We start from the raw sequence: 25,825 nt of genomic DNA on the forward strand, positions 1-25,825 counted from the left end.
TATTTCTCAGCCAAGTGGCAGTTAACCCTGAGGTCTTCGCTACATCATAGAATATAGAACCCCCATCCCCTTGGGGGAGGGGGGTAGGAGGATGGCAGGCCTAACAGCCTTCTCCCTGAGTTTAGAGATTGCTTCCTTCACATGATTCATATTTTACATGGTGGCATCTGAGTGGTCCCTTTTGGGTTCATTACCACAGTCATGATCGTACTTTAGGCATTGTGACAGGAACATATGTTCTAACACTGAAGTGCCTCATTCAAACTCCAATGCTGCTATTTTCTACCCGTGGAACCCTACACATCCCCCTTAAACCTGTAAGGGTCTCAGTTTCCATTATTGCCACATGGGATTGTTTCGAAGATTATGTGACAAAATTGGTGTGTCTTCAATCAACATGTGGTACATAGTGAACCCTATATGGTAATTTGTTTCTTTTAAAGTTTCCTGATTACAGACCTCCTCCCCTCATAGAGTTTGTCCCATCTTTTTTTATACTTGTGTCAGCTGTGAACTGTCTTATTCAACTTTGATATCTTAAGGAAGTACTTATGCTAAAAATGACAAGTCCAACGCGAGCCTTTCTCATTTCTCCCCTCTTTGCTCTAAAATCATCACCCTGTGTTGTCTTGCTTCCTTTCAGGCCACGTGATGGTTGTTACCTCCTTTATAAAATGCACTGGTCTCGTCCTTACCAAAGGCTGGCGGTGTCAGAGAGCTGAACTGAAAGTGAAGCAGCTTAGGTTCTCTAGCTCCAGCACTGATTAACCAAGTGATCTTGACAAGCCGTGAGCTGACTCTGGGAGTTGAAGCTGGCTTACAGTACACATAGAGATCAGATGGATGCTCCCTCTTGAGGTGGCAGAAAATTATCAGTCTGAAAGCTGAGTGCATCGCATTTCAGCTGGAGGAAAGAGAAATATGCACAGAGCCGTGGAGGTGGAGGACAGAGCGGAGCTTCTACCAGCCTGGGGAACTGGTTACTTGTTGGGGGCTGTTTTCCCAGAAGAAAGGATTAATGCTGTTTGAGGAATCAAGAAAATTAGGTTACAGTGCAGAGAGCAAGAAAAGGACAGTTAAGCAGAAAGATCAGCAGGTGCAAAGGTGTTAGGACAGAGAAAGTGTGGTATTGCAGGCACTGAAGGTATATAGTCTGTCAGCAGGATTGAGTCTGGGGGAGGCCGAAGGAGATGCAGTTAAAAAGATTTCAAAGCTAAGGGACCCTGCACCCGCGTGGGAGACCCGGAAGAGGTTCCTGGCTCCTGCCTTCGGATCGGCGCAGCACCAGCCATTGCGGTCACTTGGGGAGTGAGTCATCAGATGGAAGATCTTCCTCTCTGTCTCTCCTCCTTTCTGTATATCTGACTTTGTTATAAAGAATAAATAAATCTTAAAAAAAAAAAAATTTCTGGGCCCGGCAGCATGGCCTAGTGGCTAAAGTTCTCGCCTTGAACGCACCGGGATCCCATATGGGCGCTGGTTCTAATCCTGGCCGCTCCACTTGCCATACAGCTCCCTGCTTATGGCCTGGGAAAGCAATCGAGGATGGCCCAGCCTTGGGATCCTGCACCCGTGTGGGATACCTGGAAGAAGTTCCTGGATCCTGGCTTCAGACCAGCATAGCATCGGCGTTGTGCTCACTTGGGGAATGAATCATCGGATGGAAGATCTTCCTCTCTGTCTCTCCTCTTCTCTGTATATCTGACTTTCCAATAAATAAATAAATCTTTTAAAAAAAATTTCATTGGGCCCTGGATACTAGGCTAAAAAGGTGGAAATATGGGCCTGGCGCGATAGCATAGTGGCTAAAGTCCTTGCCTTGAACGCGCCTGGTATCCCATATGGACGCTGGTTCTAATCCCAGCAGCTCCACTTCCCATCCAGCGCCCTGCTTGTGGCCTGGGAAAGCAGTCGAGGACAGCCCAAAGCCTTGGGACCCTGCACCCACGTGGGAGACCCAGAAGAAACTCCTGGCTTCTGGCTTAGGATCGGCTCAGCTCCAGCCATGCGGCCACTTGGGAAGTGAACCTCAGACAGAAGATCTTCCTCTCTGTCTCTCCTCCTTTCTGTATATCTGACTTTGTAATAAAAATAAATATTAAAAAAAAGAGGTTTGAAATTTATCTTTAATGTAATGAGGAACCTTTGAAAAAGTTTGTGTCTTGGAAAGAAGGGCAGAGAGATAGAAGATAAGAGATGTCAGGAACTCTCACTTTCGTTATATCAAAAGATGAGGCCTGGGGTGCCAGGGGATGGGTGGCTAATCTTGACGCCTCCAAGCACTGGCATCCTGTATGGGCATCAGTTCATGTCCTGGCTGCTCTGCTTCCCATCCAGCTCCCTGCTTGTGGCCTGAGGAAGCAGAGGAGGACGGCTCTAAACTTGGAACCCTGTACCCACATGGCAAACTTGGAAGAAGCTCCTGTCTCCTGGTCCCAAGGCTTAGGGCCATCCTCTACTGCTTTTGAAGGCCACAGGCAGGGAGCTGGAAGGAAAATGGAGCAGCCAGGACATGAACTGGCACCCATTTGGGATTTCAGCACCTGTAAGGTGAGGAGTTAGCCATTGAACCAGCGTACCAGGCCCTTTTGTACCTATTTTTTTTTTTTTTTTTGAGAAAAGGCAGAATGACAGAGAGGTTCAAACAGAGAAAGGAAAGGAGAAGAGAATATTTTCCATTCACTGATTCCCCCAAATGGTCCCAACAGCCAAGTCTTGGCCTACCCGAAACTGATAGTCCAGGAGCTCTGTGCTGGTATCCCACAGGGATGATGGTGGCCAAGCTTGGGCCATCTTCTGCTTTCCTAACATTGATAGGAAGCTGAATTGGAAGAACAGCCAGAACTCAAATTAGCATTCTGATATGGGATGCCAGCATTGCAATTGACAGTTTAACCTGCTTTGCATGACACTAACCCTTAATTCTCGATTGTTCTTGTGGTCTTCCACACACGTGCAGGGTCTGAGCTGTCCTTGACTGCTTTCCCAGGCCACAAGCAGAGCCTGAATGGGAAACAGGGCCGCTGGGATTAGAACCGGTGAACATATGGGATCCCGGCGCGTTCAAGGCGAGGACTTTAGCCGCTAGGCCACGCCACCGGGCCCAGTGTCATTGCTTTCTGCTGTAAGTGGCATTTATCTTGCTTTTCAATTGAAACACCTTAAGTGTGCTTAAACTTCATAGCCTGGTAACAATTTCAATGTCTGTGGCCTTTATATGTCTTATTTTTTTTAGTTTGTATTTCCTCATCTATCACATGGTATGCTTGATACATATATTTTTAAAGATTTATTTTTATTGGAAAGGCAAACTTACACAGAGTGCTAGCACTAGACAAAGAGGGAACTGAGCTGTCTGCTAATTCATTCCCTCCGATGGTTGCAAAAGTCAGGGCAGGGCTGGGGCAAAGCTGGGAAAGCAATGCAGGTCTCCTGCAAGGACAGCAAGATCCCAGGTTCCAGCGCTGTTGCTGCTGTGTCAGCAGGAACCTGAGACAGAGAGCCAGAGCTGGGCCTTGAGACTGCGTACTCCCATGTCCACATCTTAACTCAGGCTGGACACCTCCCTCTCTGCTTGTCGGTGTTTGTTGCCAGCATGTTGATTTTCCCTTCACAGGTCAGACAAAAAATGTGCCCTTTTTTTGGTGCCTGGCTTTATTTGCAGTTCTCAGATTCCCCAGTGGTGCTGGTGAACAGCAGCGCTGCTGAGTGGAGCGTGTTTCTCAGGTATCGCTGATGTCTGCTTTCAGCTCTAGGCTTTCCTGATTTCTCAGTCCCTCACGCCCTGCTCGCCTTCCTCAGGCTCTTCCTCTCTTCTCCATCCTTCGATTTCTTTCCCCCTGCCTCTTTTCTTTTCTTTTCTTTTCTTTTTTTTTTCTTTCTTTCTTTTTTCATCTTTGAGAGCTTTCTTTGTTTTTGTGAGTGCAGCAATGCATTTAGAATTAATTAATTCTGCAATTGGATGTTTTCCAGTGATGGGCATGTCAGTGATGGGCATATAGCTTAGTTAGATCACAAGAAATGCAATTTCATTTTTTAAAAAAGATTTTTTTTTAAAGTTTCTATTGGAAAGGTAGATTTACGAAAAAAAGGAAATACAGAAAGATCTTCCATCCACTGGTTTACTCCTCAAGTGGCCACAACAGCTGGAGCTAAGCCAAGCTGAAGCCAGGAGCCAGAAGCAAGAGTTTCTTCCGGGTCTTCCAAGAGTTTCTTCTGGGTCTTCCAAGTGTGTGCAGTGTCCCGAAGCTTTGGACCATCCTCTACTGCTTTCCCAGGCTACAAGCAGGGAGCTGGATGGAAAGTGGAGCAGCTGGGACACGAACCCACACCCATATGGAATCCTTGCTATTGCAAGGCAAGGATTTAACCACTGGGCCACTGCACTGGGCCCTGTATAATTATAATTCTTTTTTCTTTTTAAGATTTACTTTAACTGGAAAGTCAGATATATACAGAGAGCAGGAGAGACAGGAAGATACTCTATCCGCTGATTTACTCCCCAAGTGGCTGCAATGGCCAGAATTGAGCCAATCGGAAGCCAGGGATCAGGAGCTTCTTCGGGGTCTCTTATGCAGCCACAGGATCCCAAAGCTTTGGGCAGTCCTTGACTGTTTTCCTAGGCCATAAGCAGGGAGCTGGATGGGAAGTGTGACTGCAGGGATTAGAACCAACACCCATGTAGGATCCCGGCGCCTGCAAGGTGAAGACCTTAGCCGCTAGGCTACCATGCTGGGCCCTATAATAACATTTTAAATATTTACTCATTTCATTTGAAAGAGAAAAAGAAACAGCTTTCACTTGCCACCTGTTCACCCTCCAACAGTTTACAACAGGTAGGGCAGGGCTAGGCTGGAATCAGGAGCCAGAAACTCACATGATGGAAGACGCAAGTGGTTAGGCCCTCATCTGCTGTCTGTCAGGAGCCAGGGCTGGAACCAGGCACTCTGATGTGGCAGGGGCGTTCCAAGGGCATCGTAACTGCTGTGCCCGATGCCCGCCCCTAGGTTGACTTCTGACTGTAGAATGTGAAGATTGAGTTTTGGACCACTAGCTCCATTTTCATTTCATACTTACAGTTTTGTGGTTAAATCATGTTCAACTTTTAAAGAGACAATGCAATAACGATGACTGGTTTACACAATGTATGCTGGTTATATCTCCTCTTGTATGTAGCTTTTCTTGCCATACTAAATGATTCTCTTATTATGTATTTTTTATAAAAGATTTATTTTTTATTGCAAAGTCAGATGTATATACAGAGAGGAGGAGAGACAGAGAGGAAGATCTTCTGTCTGCTGATTCTCCATGTGGCCGCAGTGGCCGGAACTGAGCTGATCCGAAGGCAGGAGCCAGGAGCTTCTTCCGGGTCTCCCATGTGGATGCAGGGTCCCAAGGTTTTGGGCCATCCACGACTGCTTTCCCAGGCCACAAGCAGGGAGCTGGATGGGAAGCAGGACCGCTGGGATTAGAACCAGTGCCCATATGGGATCCTGGCGCATTCAAGGCAAGGACTTTAGCCTCTAGGCTACCATGCTTGACCCTATTATCTAGTTTTTATAAATATGTATGATTTCCAAAGAAATCTGTGGGGTCTGTTGAGACTCATGTCCTCTTCTGCAGGGGCTTAGAGGTTTCTGCCCTGCCACACTTTCCTCTCCTGCAACTTGAGAGAAGAGTGAGAACCAGGTCCCAGCCCCTGCCTCCTTCATGCACCCTCTGGTGTGTGCAGTAAGGAGAGGAGAGAGGAGAGGCAGCATTTGTGGGTGAGGCTTTGCCTTCTCGCGCCTGAGCTCCAAAGCTTGAACCTTTATCTCCCCGTCCCATTAGGACCCTGGGCCACAGTTTCCGAGGCTTCAGCTGCTGCAGTCTCAGAAATCTGGCTCCCAGCAGAGAACTTTGGAGGAAACTGCCCTCCGTGGGAGGCGCAGGAGCCTGCAGCCGGTCGGTGAGCATTGCCCACCAGGTGGCGCTGCAAGATGCCGTGGACAGGTCTACGGATTTAACTTCTGCTGGCTCATATTCCTTAAGATACTCTTGACCTGTGTTCCTCACGAGACGGTTATGAGACGCAGATGTTCTTGTGTGAGAAAGCCCATATGAAGATAAACCGTCGGTACACACTTGAGCCTGCCAAGTGCGGCTGACCAGTTGACCGTGTATGTGTCCCCAGGCGTGGACTTTGAGCCGGGTTTTCGGGGTCTGCCACACAGGACTTTTTACTCAGCCCCCCTCCTCCACGATCCCTTTGCTTCTACTTTTGTCACTGGTGACTAAGTCTCCTGTGTCCTAGTGTGGAGAACTTGCCAGGAAGGATCTCATGTAACACTGCACCAACTTGCTGTTTGGAAAAATAGGGATTGATTCAGCTTACATTCTTCCAAGCGTGACTTGCATGAATCCAGAGACCAAGCCAAGAGGGACACGGAAGGGGAAACTCCTGGGGGAGGAAATGTGAAAGAAAGCCTGGGCAAGAGGGATCGAAGTATCAAAGGGCCTGTGAGGAAACAGCAGCTGAGCTTCTCAAGCCTGTTCTCTGGCTGCAGCTTGTACCCTGTCTTTGGGGCACACTACTGCTTCTTTTATAGGATTTTTTTTTTAAATTTGAAAGATACAGTTACAACAGATAGAGAGGGGAAAGACCAAGATCTCCCATCTACTAGTTCACTGCCTAAATGGCCGCAGTGGTACAGAGCTGAGCTGATCTGAAGCCAGGAGCCAGAGACGCTTCTCTTCTGAGTCTGCCATATGGGTGCAGGGTCCCAAGGCTTTGGGCCATCCTCTACTGCTATCTCAGACCACAGGCATGAGCTGGATGGGAAGTGGAGCAGCTGGGACTCGAGCCAGTGCCCAAATGGGATGCTGGAACTGTAGTTGGAGGCTTAGCGCACAGTGCTAGTCCAGAGCAGACTTGTTGATGAGGACAGCCTGCTACCAGTTCCTGCTGTGGAGAATGTGACTGATTGCAGGGCTGACCTGCTCTTTGGAGAAGCTGGGGAAGGTTCAGCTTCTCCCACCTGCCCCATGTCCCTTCGGTTTCCATGGCTCCTGTGCCTAGGTCCCCTGCCTCCCTTTGGCATCCTTCTTACTAGCAGACCATCTGTGGAGTCAACTGACAGCGTCTGTGTCCAGCTTTTCTACACTGGCCTGCTTGTCTCCTTAACCAGCAGACGCTTCAGAGGCCCACGGTCGCACGCCTTGCTGCACCCAAGTCTTGTTGTCTCCCTTCCTGTAATTGCAGCCCAGCTTTCTCACGTTGCTCTTTTTCTTATTTTTTTTATTTTCATATAACTTTTATATACTTAAAAATTTTTATTTATTTTGAAAGAGTGATAGTGTGAGAAAGAGACAGAGACAACCCTGTCATCCACTGGTTCACTCCCAGAGTAGCTGCAACATCTTGGACTGGTTCGGGCCAAACCCAGGATCCAGGAACTTCATTTGGGTCACCCATGTGAATGGCATCGGCCCAGGCACTTGGGCCGTCTTTCTGTGCATTCCCAGGCACATTGGCAGGGAGCTGGATCAGGATGGGAGAAGCCAGGCCTCTAACCACCAGTCAATTCAGGATGCCGGTGTCTCAACCTGCTAGTAATTTGCTGTGCTACAAAGCCAGATCCTATCTATTCATTTTTTAAAAAGATTTATTTCTTTATTTATTTTAAAGATTTATTTATTTTTATTGCAAAATCAGATATACAAAGAGGAAGATCCTCCGTCCGATAATTCACTCCCCAGTGACCGCAACAAATGGTGCTGCACCATCTGAAGCTAGGAGTCAGAAACTTCCTCCAGGTCTCCCACGTGGGTGCAGGGTCCCAAGGCTTTGGGCTGTCCTCGACTACTTCCCCAGGCCACAAGCAGGGAGCTGGATGGGAAGTGGAGCTGCCAGGATTACAACTGGCTCCTATATGGGATACCAGGCGTGCAAGGCGAGGACTTCAACCACTATGCCATCACGCCGGGTCCCACTTTTTTTTTTTAAAGGTTTGTTTTATTTTTATTGGAAAGTCAGATATACAGAGAGGAGGAGAGACAAAGAGGAAGATCTTCCATCCAATGATTCACTCTCCAAGCAGCCACAATGGCTGGTGCTGAGCCAATCCGAAGCCAAGAGTCTTCAAGATCTCCCACACGGGTGCAGGGTCTCGAGGTTTTTGGCCGTCCTCGAGGTCACAAGCAGGGAACTGGATGGGAAGTGGAGCTGCTGGGATTCGAACCAGTGCCCATATGGGAACCCGGCACGTTCAAGGAGAGGACTTTAAAGGCTAGGCTACCACACCAGGCCCTGAATCAACTTTAAAAATGTTGTGAAGTTCAATTTATCTATTTATTTTTAACTTTCTATTTAAAAATGCATTTTTATTGGAAAGTCAGATATACAGAGAGGAGGAGAGGCAGAGAAGAAGATCTCAAGTGGCCGCAATGGCCAGAACTGAGCTAATCCGAAGCCAGGAACCTCTTCTGGGTCTCCCACGTGAGTCCTCAACTGTTTTCTCAGGCTGCAAGCAGGGAACTGGATAGGAAGTGGGGCCACCAGGATTAGAACCGGAGCCAACATGGGATCCTGGAGTGTGCAATTGGAGGACTTTAGCCAATAGGCTACTGTGCCAGGCCCTATCTTTCTTTAGATCTAATAATACATTGCCAAGGTCATGAAAACTTTCGTGTATGTGTGTTTTGAGGGACTAAGCATTTAACCACAGTGAACCCTGGGGAGACACTCAGACCACACTTAAACCATAGCAGAAACCTTTGATTTCTTTTCTGTTTCTATGAATTAGCCTATTCTAAGTATCTAATATCAGTGGAATCATAACAATATTTGTCCTGTGCCAGGTTGATTTCACATAGCCTATTCTCAGAGTCCATCAGTGTATCAAACATTTCATCTTGGGGTTAGCACTGATTGCTTATGATGCTGGAATCCCATATTCCAGTGCTACTTTACCTCCTGGCCTCTCTGCTTCTGCTCCAGCTCCTTGCTAATGCGCCTGAGAAGACAGCAGGAAATGGACCACACACTTGGGCTCCGACCACCCATGTGAGAGACGCGGGTGGGGTTTCTCACTCCTGCCTTTAACCTAGCTAAGCCCTGGCTGTTGCATGCATTTGGGGAGAGGACCAGCAGATGGAAGTTTCTCTCCCTCTCTGATGTTTTGCCTTTCAAGTAAATGAATAAATGAACCTGCTTGGAGACACACAGTTGCCTTAGCAGTCAAGCTGCCAGTTAAGATGCCTGCATTTCATATCAGTGTGCCTAGGTTTCAGTCCAAGTTTGATTTCTGATTTCAGCTTCCTGCTAATGTGTGCCCTGGGAGATGGATGGCTATGATTCAAGTAGTTGGATTCCCTAACACTCCTATGGGAGACTTAAGTTAAGCTCCAAGCTCCTGGCTTCCATTGGTGGATGTTTAGGAGAGTTCTGTGGATGTTTAGGGAGTAGACTAACGTATGGAAGCTCTGCCTTTCTCTGTCTACTGCTCAGATAAGTTAAATATGTAAACATTAGAAATGATATTCTGTATGTGTATGCTGTATTTTGTTTATTCATTCATCTGTTGATATCCATTGGGATGTTTGTAGCTGTTGACAATTGTGAACAATGCTGTTATGAGCATTGACATGTAAATATCTGTTCAAGTGTGTTTTCAGGTCTTCGAGTATAGCTAGCAGAACAATTTCTGGATTGTATCACCCTTCTATGCTTGCTTTTACTTATTTATTCGTATATTTCTTTGTCTATTTTTATTTGAGAGATTTAAAGAGATAAGGAGAGACAGAAAGATCTTTGATCTACTGGTTTACTTCTCAAGTGGCCAGACAGCCAGAGTTGAACCAGTTTGAAGCCAGGAGCTTTTTCCAGTTCTCCCATGTGGGTTCAGGGGCCCAAGGCCTTGGACTATTCTTTACTGCTTTCCCAGGCCACAAGCTGGGAGCTGGATGGGAAGTGGAGCAGCCTGGACTTGAACCAATCCATTTGGGATGCTGGCAGTGCAAGGCTGAAGATTAACCTATTGAACCACTGTGCTGGTCATTGATTTGTAATTATTCCTAACATTCTGTAGGTTGTCTTTTCAAGGTTCCTTAAAAAAATAAAATAAATAAAGATCCTGCCTTTGAAAAGCAGAGAGAAAGAGAAATAAGTCATCCACTGGTTAACTTCCCAAAATGGTCAAGTGACTGGGAATGGCCTTGGTTGAAGCCACAGGCCTCATTGTCCATCCAGGAGCCCAGGTCTTTGGTTCCTTCTCTGTTGCCTTCCAGGATCATTAGCAGGGAGCTGAAGCAGAAGCGGAGCAGCCCAGATTAGGACTGGAGCCTCAATGTGAGATGCTACCATTGTAGGTGGCAACTTAGCTCACTGCACCATGATGCCAGCCCCTCAAGGATTATTTCTTCTCTTTTAGATTTATTTTTTATTGCAAAGTCAGATATATATACAGAGAGGAGGAGAGATAGAGAGGAAGATCTTCCATCCGATGATTCACTCCCCAAGTGACCGCAACGGCCAGTGCTGAGTCGATCAAAAGCCAGGAGGCAGGAGCTTCCTCCAGATCTCCCACATGGGTGCAGGATCAGTGGACTTTGTTGATACTCATTGGCTCCTCGACTGCTTTCCCAGGCCACAAGCAGGGAGCTGGATGGGAAGTGGGGCTGCCAGGATTAAAACTGGTGCCCATATAGGATCCTGGCGCATTCAAAGTGAGGACTTTAGCCGCTAGGCCACAACGCTGGACCCTATTTCTTTTCTTAAAAAAAAAAAAAGAGAGTCATAGAAACAGGCAAGTATTCCTATCGGCTGCCCCTGTCCCCAGATGCTTACAACACTTCCTTGCTAAGACTGGAGATGGGAGGTGGGACCCCAATCCTAGTCTCACACATGAGAGGCAAAAAAGGAAGGGGGAATTGCCTGTACACTTGTCTGAAGGCAGACCAACCATGTGTGCTTCAGCCTTCACCTCCCAAGGTCTGTGTTGGCGGGATGTGGAACCAGGAACAAGAGGCAAGCACTGAGCCCAGGCACACAGACCTAGGATGAGGACACCCCAACTGCTGTCTTCACTGTAAGGAAGCACAAAGGCTGTTACTTCTGATCAATTCCACTTTGTCTTTCTTTTCCTCCTATGCCTATGCTCTTAGTATCATATCTGTGAAATTATTTTTAAAATAAAATAAAAAGAGATCTTCCAAGCCCAGTGCAATGGCTCAATGGCTATTACCTTGTGAGCTCCAAGATCTCACATGGGCACTGGTTCAAGTTTCACCTGCTCTACTTTCCATCCAACTCTGTGCTATGGCCTGGGAAACAACTGAGAATGATCCAAAGCCTTGGGCCCCTGCACCGACGTGGAAGACCTGGAGGAAGCTTCTGGCTTCAGATCTGCTCAGCTCCGGCCATTGTGAAGCAGTGGATGGAAGATCTTTCTGTCTGTCTCTCCTCTCTATACATCTGATTTGCCTTTCCAATAAATAAATAAGTAAATAAATATAGTTTTTTTTTAAGAGATCTTTGATTTGCTGGTTCACTCCTCAAATGGCTACAACAGCTAGAGCTGAGTAGATCTGAAGCCAGGAACCAGGAGCTTCCACCAGTTCTCCCATGCGGGTGCAGGGTCCCAAGACTTTGGGCCATCTTCCACTGTTTTTCCAGATGTATCAGCAGGGAACTGGATTGAAAGAACAGTCAGGACTCAAACTGGAATCCATATAGGACGCAGCGCCATCTACATCATGCTTAGCCTACTATATCATGGTGCCAGTTCCTATCTCTTATCTAGTCTTTATTTTCTTCCTTGTGCTTTTTGTGAGTTTATTTTGCCTTTAAAAATTTTAAGATTTATTTTTTACTTGAGTTACAGAAAGAGGGAGATATCTTCCTTTTTGCCAGTCCACTCCACCAGTGGTTGCAATGGCTGGAGCTGAGCTGATTCTAAGCCATGAGTCAGGAGTCTCTTACATGGTGTAGGAGCCCAAGGACTTGGGCCATTTCCACTGCTTTCCCAGAGGATAAGCAGGGAGCTGAATGGAAATGGAGCAGCTGGGACTCAAACTGGCATTCATATGTGATGCTGGCACTGAAGATGGCAGCTTAATGTGCTGGACCACAGCGCCAGCCCTCTGTAGTTGCCTTTACCAGTGCTCTTTGTCACATGAATTTGGATTACTGCCTAGTTTCCTTTACTTCAGCTAGAAGGACACTTTTCGAAGTATTTTTGGTAGGGCATGTTTGCCAGCAATAGATTCTTCCAATATTGTTCCTCTAGAATATCTAGATTTCTCCTTAAAATTTTAAAAACGATTGATGTATTGGAAAGGCAGTGTTACACAGAGAGACAGAGATCTTCCATCCACTGTTCATTCCCTGGATGGCTACAATGACCGGGGCTGAGTTAGGAGCTTCATCTGAGTCTCCTGTGTGGATTGCAAGGGCCCCAGTACTTGGGCCATCTTCCACTGCTTTCCTAGGTACATTACAAGGCATTGGATCACAAGTGGAGCAGTTGGGGCATGAGCTGGTACCATTTGGGATGCTGGCATGGCAGGCAGCAGCTTTACCCACTACCTCACATTGCTAATCTTTCATTTTTGATATAGTGATGCTAGGTATAGAATTTTGTCCCAATTCTCTGTGTGTAAGGCTACATGGCATTAAATGACCATCTAAAAAGGGTACAGTTCAGATGTCAGGGTAACCACAGTGCCATCTTTGAGGCTTTGCCCGTAAAGTGCCTGTGCTTGTGCCAGGCTTGGCTTTTAGGATCTTACCATCCTAGCCCCAGAGTGTGCCAGGGAAAATGTGGCAAGCTCATTATGGATAGCCCAGGACCATCACCTCAGCTTTCTAAAGGTGACGAGGGCCATGGAGGGAGTTGGACAAAGGCACTGCACACGGCCTCCTCCCTCTACCCCCTGCCCCCCCCCAGGGTTCGTGGCTCTTTATCAGAGGCCATATTTTTAAAATACTTTATTTTTTCCATAATACTGTCATTACAAAAAATACAAAAAAAAAAAAAAAAACTACTATAAAAACCTTCAGGGCTTGTCAAGGTGAGAAGACCTAAAGCCCCCACCCCAGGACCTGGCCGAAGCAGGCCTCCCTCAGCTCCTTCCCTCTTTGACCCTTTGTACAACAGTGGGAGTTGGGCGGGGTCGCCTATGCACCCAAGGGCTGGAAGTCCCCCCACACGGCCTCCAAGGAGGGTGAGAAAGAAGTAGCTTCACATATCACAAAAGTGGGAAGTTGGAAGTTTGGGGTAGCTAGACCCTGAGTTCAGAGGTGTGGGGAGAAACCTGTGACCCTGAATCTCCTGTGGTGGGGGTGGGGAAGAGCTACCACCTGACCCCTGGCCCTGTTTCCTCCTGATGAAGGCTGGGAAATGAGTCAAGTCCCCAACCTCCTTGACTTCCATCAAGCATTCCCAAGAGCAGCAAGGAGGACAGGCTTCCCAGCTCTGTCAGGTAAGGGCAGGGCAGCCCTCTGGGAGGCAGCCTAGGGTCGGTTCATCTCCCTGTGACAAATGCAAAGTGTCTTGTGCTCGGGGCCCTGACCACAGGTGGTGGGCCTGGCTGATCTATCTCTTGTTCCCTCCCTCCCCATCCCGCACCTCCTGGAGAGGCACCCACAGCTCTAGGTGAGTCCTTCCTGTGCGTGAATGTGTGCAATAACCTCAGACGTGGTGAACCCGGGGGTCAGGGCGGGAGAGCAGCGTCTTTTCTGGCTTCTTCCTCCTTCAACCAGAGGAAGCCAGAGGGGCAGTTGGGGTAAGGTGAGAGGGGAAGGACATGCTATTTACAGGCGTGGACAGGGAACTTATCTCTGCAAGGAGCACTCTGCTCACTTTGCAGCCACTAGCGTGGGAGCTGGATTCAAAGCTTGTGACATAAATGCTGACCCCCGGTCTGGGCTGGCTTCCACTTCCTCAAGGCAGCCCAGCTCCCAGAGGGGTCAGGGACAGGAGCATCTTCCTGGAGATCAGTGGCTGGTTTGTTTTTGTTTTTGTTTGTAGTTGGGTTTTTTTTTTTTTTTTTGCATGTTAGAAAAATGTTGCCAGTGTCCAGTGACCAGGAAACTGGGTGCACACTGGGTGGGTGAGTGGGGGGAGGGTATTGCTGTGGTAGACTCTGGATGGGTAGGGGACTAAGCCTAGGAACAGGGCAGGTGCTGCTTAAGGATCTGTCGGGTCTGTGGTGTCAATCTGTCCGGGAAGCGAACTTTGAACTCAACGATGAGGTCTCCCCGCTGGGTGGGCACCTTGGGGAAGGGAAGGCCTTCCCCACGGAGTCTCTTCACGGTGCCAGGCTTGATGACATCATTGCAGGGCAGAGGGATCACTCGGCCATCGATGGTGGGAATGTTCACGGTGCAGCCACACAGCGCCTGCCGAGAACAAGGAAGAGGGTGAGGAGGTGACAGGGAGTGGGAAGGAAGGAAAAAGATGGAAATGGGGAGAGACTGAGTTAGTTGGTGGGAGGGGAGGGAATGGCCCCTGTCATCCCCTCCCCTTCCCCACACACGCATGTGCACATACATACACATAGACACACACGATCTACCCAGACCCCACCTCCTTGAGGCTGATTAGGGCACTGTAGAGCACGTTGGTGCCGTCTCGGCGGAAGTGAGCATGGGGCTTGTCTTTGAGCACAAAGACGATGTCAGCAGGGATGTTGTCGGGCGTCGCGTCCCCCTCTTTGGGGAAGGTGATCTTGGTGCCTTCCTTCCAGCCGCGCTTGATGACAATGTGCAGGATCTTGTCCTCCGTGCGCACAGTTCGCCCATCGGGGTTGAGGCGCCGCCGCGTGATCTTCATGCGCTTCGTGGAGCCATGGTAGATCTCCTCCAGGGACACGCGCAGCTCGTGCACCACAGGGGGGTCTTGCACTTTGCGCCGAGGGTACAGAGGCTCTGGGGCTCGCCTTGGACCCCTGCTCAGCCCATTGAAGCCAAAGCGGCCAAACGCACCAAATGGGTCCTCATCTTCGTCCACATCCATGTCGTCTGGGTCGAAGCCACTGAAGGGCCGAGTGGAGCGGCTGCTGGCAAAGAAGATATCGAAGGGGTTGGAGCCACCAAAAAAGGAGGCAAAGGTGGCGTGGGGGTCCCCGTGGAAGGTGTAGTGAAAGGAACCGCTGGAGCCACCTGATGTGCCACCGCCAGTCTTCAGGCCTGCAGGGGAGGAAAAGTGAGGACATGTGGCTCCTCCTAGCTCCGCTTGGTGCTCCCCCACCCAACTCCCCTTCCTGGGACTGGGAACTCCCATAGGGAGGGCTTGGCTGACAGAATAAGAGGCTTTCCACAGGATCTCCACTGTCAGCCTCACAGCAAGCATCTTGAAACTCAAAGAAGGGAGTTAGCAAACAGGTGGGAAAGAGACAGACAGGAAGAGATCTCCACTCCTCTCATCTTTTCCACAGAACCCTGGCCCGGAGATGTGCCCCAAGGCCTCGAGGGGCTGGCCTAGTGTCCTAGTACAGGGCAGACCTGAGGCAGTTGGACCACGCGGCGTGCTGGGAAGTGACCTGCCTCCACTGAGGAGGGGGCACAGCCAGAAAGCTTGCTGCCCCTCTGCTTTCCTTGGTTCCTGCCTAAATGGGAAACCAGGAACGCTCAGAAGAGTGGGACAGCGCATGAACTTGGAGGAGCTCCTTTTCTAGTAAAAAGCCTTTAAATCCTTTGTTCCCACACTCTGCCCACAGAGTCGCACAATGCTGGGGAGTGTCATTCACACATTGTGCAGCCACGGAACACAACAGGAACACAGGAGCAGCTGCCTGCAGTCACTGCCCGCCTAGCGCTCAGCAGCCACGGAGATGAATGGGCTGGCGCTGTGTGGGTGGTGACCCCAGCTGCCCGTGGAGCTCAAATTCCAGGGGGCAGCCTGGGGGTGGAGGGGAGGTGGAAGGGGTAGGGAAAGGACTCCTGCTGGGAACTGACCCACAATTTGCCTGCTGATGGGTGGGGCCTTGCCCAAGGACAGGGTTCCTTCTCTTTGAGGCCCTCCTCCTTTTCCCCCCTAGAATTTCAATTGGCAGCCTGAGCCTAAATTAACCTTTCATTTCCTGGGACCACAGGGAAGATTTGGATTTCATTAGAGGGGCCAAGTGGCAAGGAGTCCAGGGACTTAGGGCAGCTGTTTCTTCACCCCCTCCCTACCAAGACTTGGGGTTCATTCTTTCTTCCTGGTAAGGGCTGCTTATCAAGCAAGTTCAAGAAGCATGGCAGAGCCCAGAGAAAGAAGGCAGGCAGGCTGGGAAATGGATGATGCCAGGAGGGGTAATTCTCACTGCAGGGATTCCTGCTCTGCCACCACCACCCTCTTTTTCCAAGCTGGGAACAGCTTGTCCCCAGACACTAGAGTCTGTGCATGCAACTGCCTGGGCTGGCACTGGGAGGGAGCAGCGAGGACGGACGCATAACCGCCATCTTCAAGCTGTCTTCCCTAGCGCAGGGCTGGGGATCAGTGGCTGGTCCTCGTGTCTGCATCTAGGAAGTTCCCTTTGCTTAGGTATGGTCATGCCAGAGAGCTGGTGCTTTGGAAGTAGCTCTCTTGAGCACCTAAATGCTGGTAAGGCCTTGGAGATGAGTGCATGCGACTCAGAAATGGGTCATATGGCTCTGGTGTCTGCACTGCCCCTACTCCCAACTTTCTCCTGCCCCAAACAAAAAAAAAAGTCTTAGCTGGTGCTGCCAGCAGGGCCTGGTGAGTCTGGGAATTGGCCAGTCTAGGAGGTGAGCAGGAAAGCCATGAAGGAACTCATTGTACAGAGACTGAGAGGGGTTTGGGAGGTTGGGGTGCCAAGAGAGTAGGGGTCAGAAAAGTCTGGGCCACAGATCAGGAGGAGAGGAGGGGGAATCTGCCCTGTGCCCCACTTGGGGTCAGGCTTGGTGCATAGCATTAGCCCTTTTACTCGGTGAAATCGAGGTGGATGCCTCTGGGGAGGAAGGGCAGTTCTCCTAGGAAGGAGAGTCCGCAGCTGTGACAATGTCTCTTAATATAGCCTAACAGGTGCCTGTGGCTGGCGGTGGCAGGCGGCCCTGAGGGGCAGACCCAGAATTAGCAGCTACATCATGCCCGTGGGATGTGCTGGGAGGGGCCATCGCTCTGAAGCTTTATTTGGGCCTTTCCTGCCACCGGCCTGGTGCCCAGGCACCCCAGGGGAAGAAGGGGGGGATGCTAGGAACAGTTCCCCTTCCACCCTGGGAGTCTTGCCACTTCCTCTGGGTGGCTGGGTCCCTCACCGAAAGTGAGCAGGGAGACATGGAGTGAAAAGGAAGGGGCCATGCATTTCTGCTCAGAGCTGGGGGCAGGTGTGGCGGGGGGAGGGGGGGGAACTGGTGTTCTGCTCCCTGAGCTGCCTAAGGGCCAGGCTTCTAAGCTGCTGAATGTAAATGCTCACACACTCCACCTCCCCAGCCTCCTCCCTCAGCCAATGAAGCAGCAGGGACCTCAGGCAGGACTAATAAGGCTGGGAAGGGAAGCAGGGAGGGGGAGACCTCTGGCTGCAGCTCCCCACTTGGCCTGGGTCTGAGGAGGGAGAGGGGCAGAGAGAATAGGGAGCATCATGGTAAGCTGTGGCTGGGGGCTGGGCAGTGGGCTGTGACCCCTCACCTTCCTCAGCCCCTCCTCCACTGCAGGTCCCGCTTCTGAGAACAGGTTTGCCTGTTCTAGAACGGGCTGGGCTGCGTGCTGCCCACTTACCTTCCTCCCCATACTGGTCATACAGACTCCGCTTCTTGGGATCACTTAGAACATCATAGGCCTCGGCGATCTCCTTAAACTTCTCCTCAGCATTGGGTTCTTTGTTCTTGTCCGGGTGGTACTTCAGAGCCATCTTTCGATAGGCTTTCTTGATCTCATCCTCGTTGGCCCCCGACGGGATCCCCAAAATCTTGTAATAATCCTTCCCCATCACGGCCACTGGGCCTGCACTGGTCTCCTTGTTCCTGAAAGAGACCCAGGCCCGGCCTTGGAGGCGCCTCTCTGTGGAGCCTGTGGGTCCTGGACTCCCAGGGTGACCTTGAGTAGGTCAGGCCTGTCCCCAGCCCTCCAGGCTCCCCATCTGTGAAATGCAAGGTGCTGCCCAGGCAATCTCTTCCCTCTCTGGCATGCTAGCATTCCCCTCCTCCCCTCCTTGGCTTGCTACAGGCTCTTCCCAGCGTGTAGCTGAGGGTTGTGGCCTGCCTCATGGGGCTGAGGCCCCAGACCTGAGGCTGGACCGAGGACCCCTGAGCAGTCCTGCTGGGCGAGGTGGCAGCCTAGACTGGCAGGCCCACACTCAGGGGCTGGCGAAGGTCGGCACCCTGGGTGAGGTCACCTGGGCGGTGTGGCCTCTTACGCCACACCTCAGGCGTGGTGCCCACGCTGAGCACAGCTGGGGCAGTGGCCCAGGACTAGTGACAGGCCTGGGTCCAGGCAGCCAGGCTGAGTCAGGGACGGGAATCTAGAGTCCTCTCTGCCACTGGAGACCCTACACCTCTCTGCTCCCGCCCCCCAGATGAGGCCAAGCTTCACGTGTGACTCAGATTAAGGGTGACTCATGACATTTCCAACACCCTCATTAGCTGGGGGTGACACTGTCCTTCCCCCAGCCTGAGCAGCAGCTGCCTTTACTCATTTCCCAGTGTCTACACACAAGACTGTTCCATAAAGACCTGCTGGGGGCCCCCAAGCATGGGGGGAGTGAACAAAAGCCCGCAAGGAGTGGCCTTCTTTACTTCAGCTGCCAGAGTACATGAACACTACCTGCTGTCTCCCTTTCACCTGCCCCTCCGGTTTAGGATCTGGCTCAGTGCCAGTCCCCCATCCCCTGAAAGCTCCCTGCTAAGCTTTGTAACAGGGCCACTTGTTATGAGGGATTTAGTCCTTCCACTTTTGTCTGCCTCCTTCAGGACCTGTGGTTGATTAGAAGGGAAGGGGGCTTTCCTGTGGCCAGAAAAATCAGGGGTGAGGGGTGCTAGGAGAAAGGATCCACTCCACAGCCCCTCTGACACGCACTCCAGTTGGGCTGGGGGAAGCCGTCTCTAGCAATGACCTGGGTTGCCAGTCACAACTGAGATTCCTCACTCCTGTCTCTGGACTGCTTCACAGCATCATGGGGTGCAGGAGGTCCTGACAGCAATGAGGGTGGCAACAGGGGGTGGTGTGGGGTAAGGGGATGTCAAACCCCAGGTGGGCAGGAACAGTAGTCCTGACTCCCACCCTCCTGCTCTCCCCTGGGGGCCTGCCGCAGGTGGCTGAGTTGACTCACGCCTCTAGGAGTCACCTCTGACGAAGACAAGCCTCTACCAGGGCGGGTACTCCCTCGACGGCCCCCCCCCACCAGCATGTCATGCCTGTGGGGGAGAGTGGGGCTGGGGGAGGCAGAGAAGAAAGAGCATGTGGGGGAAGGCAGCCATTTTCGGAAGCGGCAGCGAAAGCTGTCTGTGAGGGAGCCGGGGGTGGTGGCCCATCACTGCTGCTTCCGCCCACGCTTTCTTTCACCCCTGAGATTGGGAAGGAACCCTATCACCCCAAGAAGGTGTCCCCAGGGACTGGCCACAGCTGCTAGGCAAAAGAAAAGGCGAGTGGCCAGCTGGTACCCTTGAGCCCGGAGCTGTCCCTGTGTTACCCCTTCACCCGACGGCTTCCCTTCCTGGCCCCCTCACCTGCTAGCTCTTCCAGAACAGAATTCCTTGGCCTTGGCAGGCACAGGGCATGGTTCAGGATCTGTCCTTGCCCTCTCCTCTCTCTCTTCTCCTCCCGCCTGCCCTCTCCCCACACGCACGTGTTGCAATGACAAAGGAGCCCCATGGCATGGCCCTGCCTGAGATGGAGAAGCATATCGGACAGGAGGGCAAGCTGGGGAGAGATGGCTGTGGAGGTGCGGGGAGCAGAGAGGGGATGGCCGTCAAGGAAGATGAGGCTCTGCTGAGACAAGAGGGGACAGATGGCCAGAGGTGAGGTCCAGGAGGAGATGGAAACACGGGAGAGAGGACAGGTGCCTGGAAGGTCTGGGATAGGAGATGACAAAGTGGCCACCACTCACCCAGAGGGGCTTCTTGGCATATGGGTCATGAGGATGCCATGCAGATGAAATGGAGGTGGCAAGGAGGCGATGGAGAGGGCGAGCCGTCGTGGAGAACCGGACTTGGCATGGGTGTGAGCGCCCTTCTCCAGAGGGACTTACCGAAACTTCACAAACCCATTCAGCGTCCACGCTCGCAGTTTTAAGGGCTCCAGCTGAATTTTAAACATCAAGCTGGCTAAGAAGTCTTCTCCCCAGAAGTGTGGGAAGCTCCGGGAAGTTCCTCGGGCCTGCAGTGGGGGTGCTGCTGGGGGTGGGCAGGAGAGCACGGTGCGCTTAAACATGCCCAGCCCAAGCCCCTCACCTCGGGTCGCTCCGCGGGAGCCCGCTAGCCGTGCGGCCGCTCTGGAAGCCGCCTCCTCCGGCCCAGCAAGACCCGTCTGCTGCAGCAGGAGCCGGGCCAGATCCCCCACCCCGAGGTGCGGAGGAGAGGGAAGGCAGAGAGGGTCCCGGGCGCGGGCACCGGGAGCCGGGTGACTGGGAGTGGCGGTGCGGCGAAGGGAGGGCGCGCCTGGCAGGGCCAGCGTGTGCTTGCAGAGTGGCGGCGTGGGTACCTGTGACAGGTGCAGTGGCCTGTGAGGGGCCTCGAGAGGCAGGGAACTCCTCCGGGGAGGACCTACTCAATGAAGTCACTGATGGGGAGTGTCCTCCCTCGCCGAGGGGCGGAGCCGGGCTCGGCCGGGACAAAAGGCGCGGCGGGAGGGGAGGGGGCGGTGATGTCACCGGCGCTGGCTGGCGGGCCGCTCGGAACCGCCTCCCCGCCTCCGAACCCAGTGCCTGCCAACCCCGGGCTCCTCCGAGCCCGTCCCGGGTCTCCTCGGTGGGCGCCAAGGCCAGGGCGCGGACACCGGGCGCCTTGCACACCCCCCGCACCCCCCGGGGCAGAAGGACTGGCGGGCCTTCGCTGTCCCAACCCTATGGCCCCTGTGCCCCCCGTTACCCGGCCCCGGCTTCGCGACGCCCGTCCCCGGGACTCCCGAGTCGGGACGCGGCGCCCTCACCAATGAGGAGCTGCGGACGCTGCCGCGATCCGTCAGACACAGCCGCTGTTCCCCTCCCCCGGCTCCGGCTCCGCCGCCTCCACTAGGGACAGGAGTCGCCTGCCCGCCGGCCGCCGACAGCCGGACCGGGAGCCCGCCCCCGGGGCTCCGCCTCCGCGTCGCCCATTGCGCCGTCGGCCCGTCACTCAGCTCCACCTCTGCTGTGATTGGTCTACTTTCAACGAGCGACTCGGCGAAGGCCCACCCCTTCTCCGCCCCTGTCACTCGGCTACACGCGCACACATTCGGGGCAGTGATTGGTGTGGCTGCGATTGGTGCCCTCTGGAATCAATCAACCACACCTCTTCGCCGTCTCGTCGCGTCATTGGCGGAAGGGACAGTGGGCGGTAACCGTGTCTGCCCTTTGATTTTATTGGTTGTGGCCTGAGATTCAGACTCGAGCTGGGGACAAATATATGAGTCCAATCTGCAGTTTGAGAAGGTGGGACGTACTGGCCACCGCTTGAATCCCGGGAGAACCTTCTGGAACCCGTGCAACGTCAAAGTCAGCCTTAAAGGAAAACTGCACCCACCAGTGGGCCCTAACCCCGGGCGTCCTTTCTCTTTCTGTGTTCCTGGCAGGAGGCTGGCCTGAGTGCGAGCTCAGTGCCCTCTAAGTGGTATAGTTCCTGAGCCAGGCCAAAAAGTCACCCCTTCTTTACCTGTGTGGGGTCGAACCTCGAGCCGGCTTGACCTGGCTCAGCTCTCCCTGCCCGTGGCTTTGACCTGAGGTGACCCTAACTGAATCTGCCGACGGAGCTCGAGCTGGCTGTCCCCAGATGCAGTCCCTCCGGGAATCCTCGAGTGCCCTTCCCTCCCCGGGGCGCGCGTGGGCGCGCGGTGGACCTGTGCTTCCTCTGCCTCCCGGCCCCAGGCCCCGCGCCTTCTCGCCCTTTCCAGGACTTTCTTCGGGCCCTGGCGACTCTGCCTGTCCCCGCACGCCGGCCCTCCAGGGTTGTCTGGTCACCCCCACCCCACACCTGTGGGCGCCCCTGCCCCTGGCTCCCCTTCCTCAGCACCCGCAGAGCCCCGCGTCTCTGCTCAGACACCCCCGCCCCCCAAACTCTGAGGCCTCAGCCACAGTGTCCCCGCCGCTCGCTCGGGGCGGGCGGGGCTGCGGAGGCGGTCGCCGGCGGAAGCCGCCGCTCCGGCAGACGCGGAGCCTGGCGCCCACGTTACCGTCTCCCAGGCCCATCTGTGCTCCGGGGAGCGGGGGTGGAGAGGGGGTAATCTGGGGGTGAAGGGGAGGAGGAGGGAGTTCTAGGTGGCGGTGCAGAGCTTGGTGACAGAGGAAGGGCCTGGGCAAAGCTCGGAGTCTGGACACACAGGGTCCTGCCGAATGGACAGAGCCCCAGGGGGAGTAGGAGAGGGGTCCTCGGGATGCTGGCGTCTCCATGGCGACCCGCTTCCTTCCAGGACTCACAGGGCAGCTGGTGCAAAGGAGGGATGTGTGTGAGAGGGGAGACTGTGAAGAGATTGGGGAAGGGGTAGATGGGGCCATGGGATTGGAGGAGGGGAAGTGGGGTAGAGACAGAGTAGGGGACAGAGGAAATGAGAGGATGAGGAAGGAAGGGGATGGAGTGGCCCAACAGCAGAAGGAGGATAGATGAGGTGAGGAAGGGAGGGGAGATGAAGTTAGGAAGGGAGGGGAGATGAAGTTAGGGAGGGAGGGGAGATGGAAGGAATGAAGGAGGGGAGATGGAGTGAGGACACAGGGTGGGAAGGGACAGGGTGAAGGGGATTGAGGAAGGGAATGGTGTGATGTGGAGTTGGAATGTTGGGGAGGGACCCCCAGGCTCCCTGGAGGCCAGGTGGTAGCTGGCTCAGCATCTCTCCCTGGCTGTTGGTCTCTTTTGTCTCCTCTTCCAGCCTGGCCTTTGCCTAGCCTGGGACAGAGTTTAGGCACCAGCTCTTAGCTGGTCCTGCTGAGGCAAAATGTAGGCCTGAACCTTGGCAGGTACAGGGTTATGCCTCCCAAGGCCTTGGTGGCACAGCCTCTGCCTGCCATCTGGTCCACTGTTGCCACCTCTTATCCCTTGCCTCCGGGCACCAGGTATGTGTATGTGTGAGGAACCCAGGGACACTGCCCAGTGAAGCCTGGAAGGATGTGGACCTGGACTCAGACTGTCCACAGTGGAGGCTGCCTGCCATCCTTGCCACCTCTGCTTCACTGTACATGGGGACAGGTCACAACCCTGCCTCTGGAGCTGCTGAGAGAATGAGTGGTCACACGGGTCACCATGCAGCGTGGTATGTGGTTACCACTCAGCTACAGTAACCAGCACCCTGGCTGTTGGCCGGTATTCAGGATTGCCAGCGCCTCTGTAGATGTGTAAGTCGGGGAATCACTTGCACCATTGTATTGGTACTATGGTTGTGAGTGGGAGCCTGTCTGCATAATTCTTTTTGTGGGCTTCATTCTGTGTTGTTTGCTATAGGAATGTGATCTTGTGCGTCGGTATGTGTGATTAAGTGTCAGGGCTGGTGGGGTGGAGGGGTGGTGGTGGTGGTAGCAGGTGTCTACAGGACAAAGTTAATGGCATGGCCCTGTGGACACCATGTCTGCCACATGTCCGTGCACATCTGTGATCCTGTCAGCTGGAAACTCCCTCCCTCCCTCCCATGGAGACGTCATCACCCTAGGTGTCCCTCTTTTCCTCACCCTGAGGGAACCGGAACCTGTGGGCAGCGGCAGGAGTGGGAGCCAGAGAGGAGGTGTTTATAGACAGGGGTGCACATTCCCTCCCAGACTGTGCAGGGGAGGGGGAGCCAGCATCTTGCACACAGCCCAAGGCTGGGGAGGAAGTGCCCCCAGCCTCTTCTCAGTGCGCTGTCTTGTCACCATGGCAGCAGTTGCTAGGGTCTCCACGGTTGCCAAGAGCTGGGTGTGGGAAGCTGCCAGGCCCTGTTGCCAATAGAAACAGAGAATCCTTGGGTGGGTGGAGGGATGATTGCCCTCACAGCTGCCAGCCCCCTCCAGGGCTATGGCTGGCCCTTGGGCACTCCTTTCAGTGTACTGATGCTGTGTGTGTGGTGGCTCTGGGGTAGGTTGGGGTTGGCAGGAAGCTAGATTGGAATACTGGGTTCTGCCTGCAAAGAAAAGGGCTCCTCTTCTTCATTTTTTACATTTGGAGGGCCAAGACGGTCAGTGACATGCTCTTGCTGTCCTTTGTCCCTCGGGCCCCTCTCCGGGGGAGATGTCCCCTGCTGAAGTCCTCCAGGGACCCAGTGCTTTCCCAGAAGGCCACCTTGACTTGATGTCTGGGACTTGCTTCTTCTTGTGGTCAGGCCCACAGCAGGTCACCACACACACTATGGGCTGACTCCTGAGCCAGGCTCTGGTCCTGTCCCGAATGAATCCCAGCCTTGGCCTCAATCTGAAACATTGCGGTTCCCCTGCCTTGTTTAAACTGGCCATCTGATTCATCCCAGCTCAGTCAATCATGAACAGGACTCAAAATTCAATAAATGCATGTAGCAAGGCAATTTTTCATAAAAAGATTCATTTATTTAACTTGAAAGAGTTAGAGGGAGAAGCAGAGAGACCCCTGCTGTAGGCAACTGCCTGGGTTGCCTTGTACCTAAGCAAATGTGGCACTGTTGGGAGAAAAGCAGCCTGATAGGTATTCTGGGCCTGGTTAATGCCAGTTCTGTATTAACTATACCAGTGTGCCAGCATAGATGAAGGGAACTCTGCAATGGGGATTGGGGGAAGCTGGGTCAGGATATATCACCCCTGAACCCAGGCGTGCCGTGTGCCGTGTGCCGTGCAGCACCAACAGGGTGAGATGTGCTACAGGCTGTCCTGAGAAGGGGGTCTGGGGATTCGCTGCAGTGGGGGCTGCTAAAGACATGTTTGGTAGGTGAGGACTGACTTTGGGGCCTTTCACGGACTGGGCCACTGCATTGACAGGTAGTGAGGGAACAGAGACAGGGTGGTTTAGAGGGGGGAGCCACACGGCTTGTCTGGGTCAGGCCAAGCATCTGCCCACATAGGAGACCTGAGCTGGGCTAAGTAGCACTGCCCTCTGTCCACTGGCACACAGGAAAGCTAGGGCTGGGAAGTATGCCTGGCTGGGCTAGGCCAAAGTATCTGCTGAGTATCGAAGCAGGGGATGGATGGACCACATCAGACTGCGCAGCAGGACCCACTGGAACATGAGAGAATCAGATGTGTGGGCAGAGAATCAGATATGTAGGAATTTGTGGGATTGTAGCATCCACCTGTTTGCATAGAGAGCTGGGGGTGGTGAGGGGCTGAGTCAGGCAGAACTGCAGAACTTACTTGGCACGTGTGGGAGCTGGGGCTGAGCCAAGCTGCAGTGCTCCCAGCACATTCAAAGGCCTGGATTGAGGGCAGACCATGCCAAGGAGAGCTATGGCATCTGCTGACATGTATGAAAACCGGAATTCAGAGTAGGCCTGTTGGAGGAACCTGGAGAACTTCTCTGCTAAGCTACAGTTCATGCTGAGAGCCAGGTCTGAGGGCAGGCTGCGTTGGGCCAGGCTGCAGTACATACTGGTACATGTGAGAGACATGTCAGGGTGTTGGCCAGGCTGGGCTAGGCTGCAACACCCACTGGTGAAAGCTGACATGTCAGGCTGGGTCAAGGAACCTGCCAGAAGAGGCCAGATATGGGGCTGATAGTGGATCTGTGGGCACGCCCTTGCTAGATTGCAGCTCCCACTGGTGAGCACAAGAGCCAGGGTTTTGGGTG

The 25,825-nt window shown here is 53.0% G+C and overlaps 1 protein-coding gene across 1 annotated transcript; it reads right to left on the reverse strand.

Moving 5' to 3' along the window:
- Positions 1-13,727: 13,727 nt before the first annotated feature.
- Positions 13,728-20,666, reverse strand: DNAJB5 (DnaJ heat shock protein family (Hsp40) member B5). The gene is made up of 4 exons (XM_040962816.1): positions 20,170-20,666; positions 17,703-17,947; positions 14,568-15,169; positions 13,728-14,380 (listed from the first exon to the last, which is right to left on the reverse strand). Exons 1-4 carry the CDS (start codon positions 20,349-20,351, stop codon positions 14,147-14,149), a joined length of 1,263 nt encoding a protein of 420 aa, XP_040818750.1. The 5' UTR covers positions 20,352-20,666; the 3' UTR covers positions 13,728-14,146.
- Positions 20,667-25,825: the final 5,159 nt, after the last annotated feature.

This window comes from Ochotona curzoniae, unplaced genomic scaffold, assembly GCF_017591425.1.
Source record: "Ochotona curzoniae isolate NIBS_2020 unplaced genomic scaffold, NIBS_Ocur_1.0 scaffold_3208, whole genome shotgun sequence".
NCBI lineage: Eukaryota > Metazoa > Chordata > Mammalia > Lagomorpha > Ochotonidae > Ochotona > Ochotona curzoniae.

What these genes read in the sequence shown, in the direction of transcription:
- DNAJB5 (XM_040962816.1), bottom strand. Translation starts at nt 20,351, where the DNA reads ATGTTTAAGCGCACCGTGCTCTCCTGCCCACCCCCAGCAGCACCCCCA. An exon ending in AATGGGTTTGTGAAGTTTCG is followed by an intron (nt 17,948 to 20,169) that starts GTAAGTCCCTCT and finishes GGTCTCTTTCAG; the next exon opens with GAACAAGGAGACCAGTGCAG. An exon ending in CCCTAATCAGCCTCAAGGAG is followed by an intron (nt 14,381 to 14,567) that starts GTGGGGTCTGGG and finishes TGTTCTCGGCAG; the next exon opens with GCGCTGTGTGGCTGCACCGT.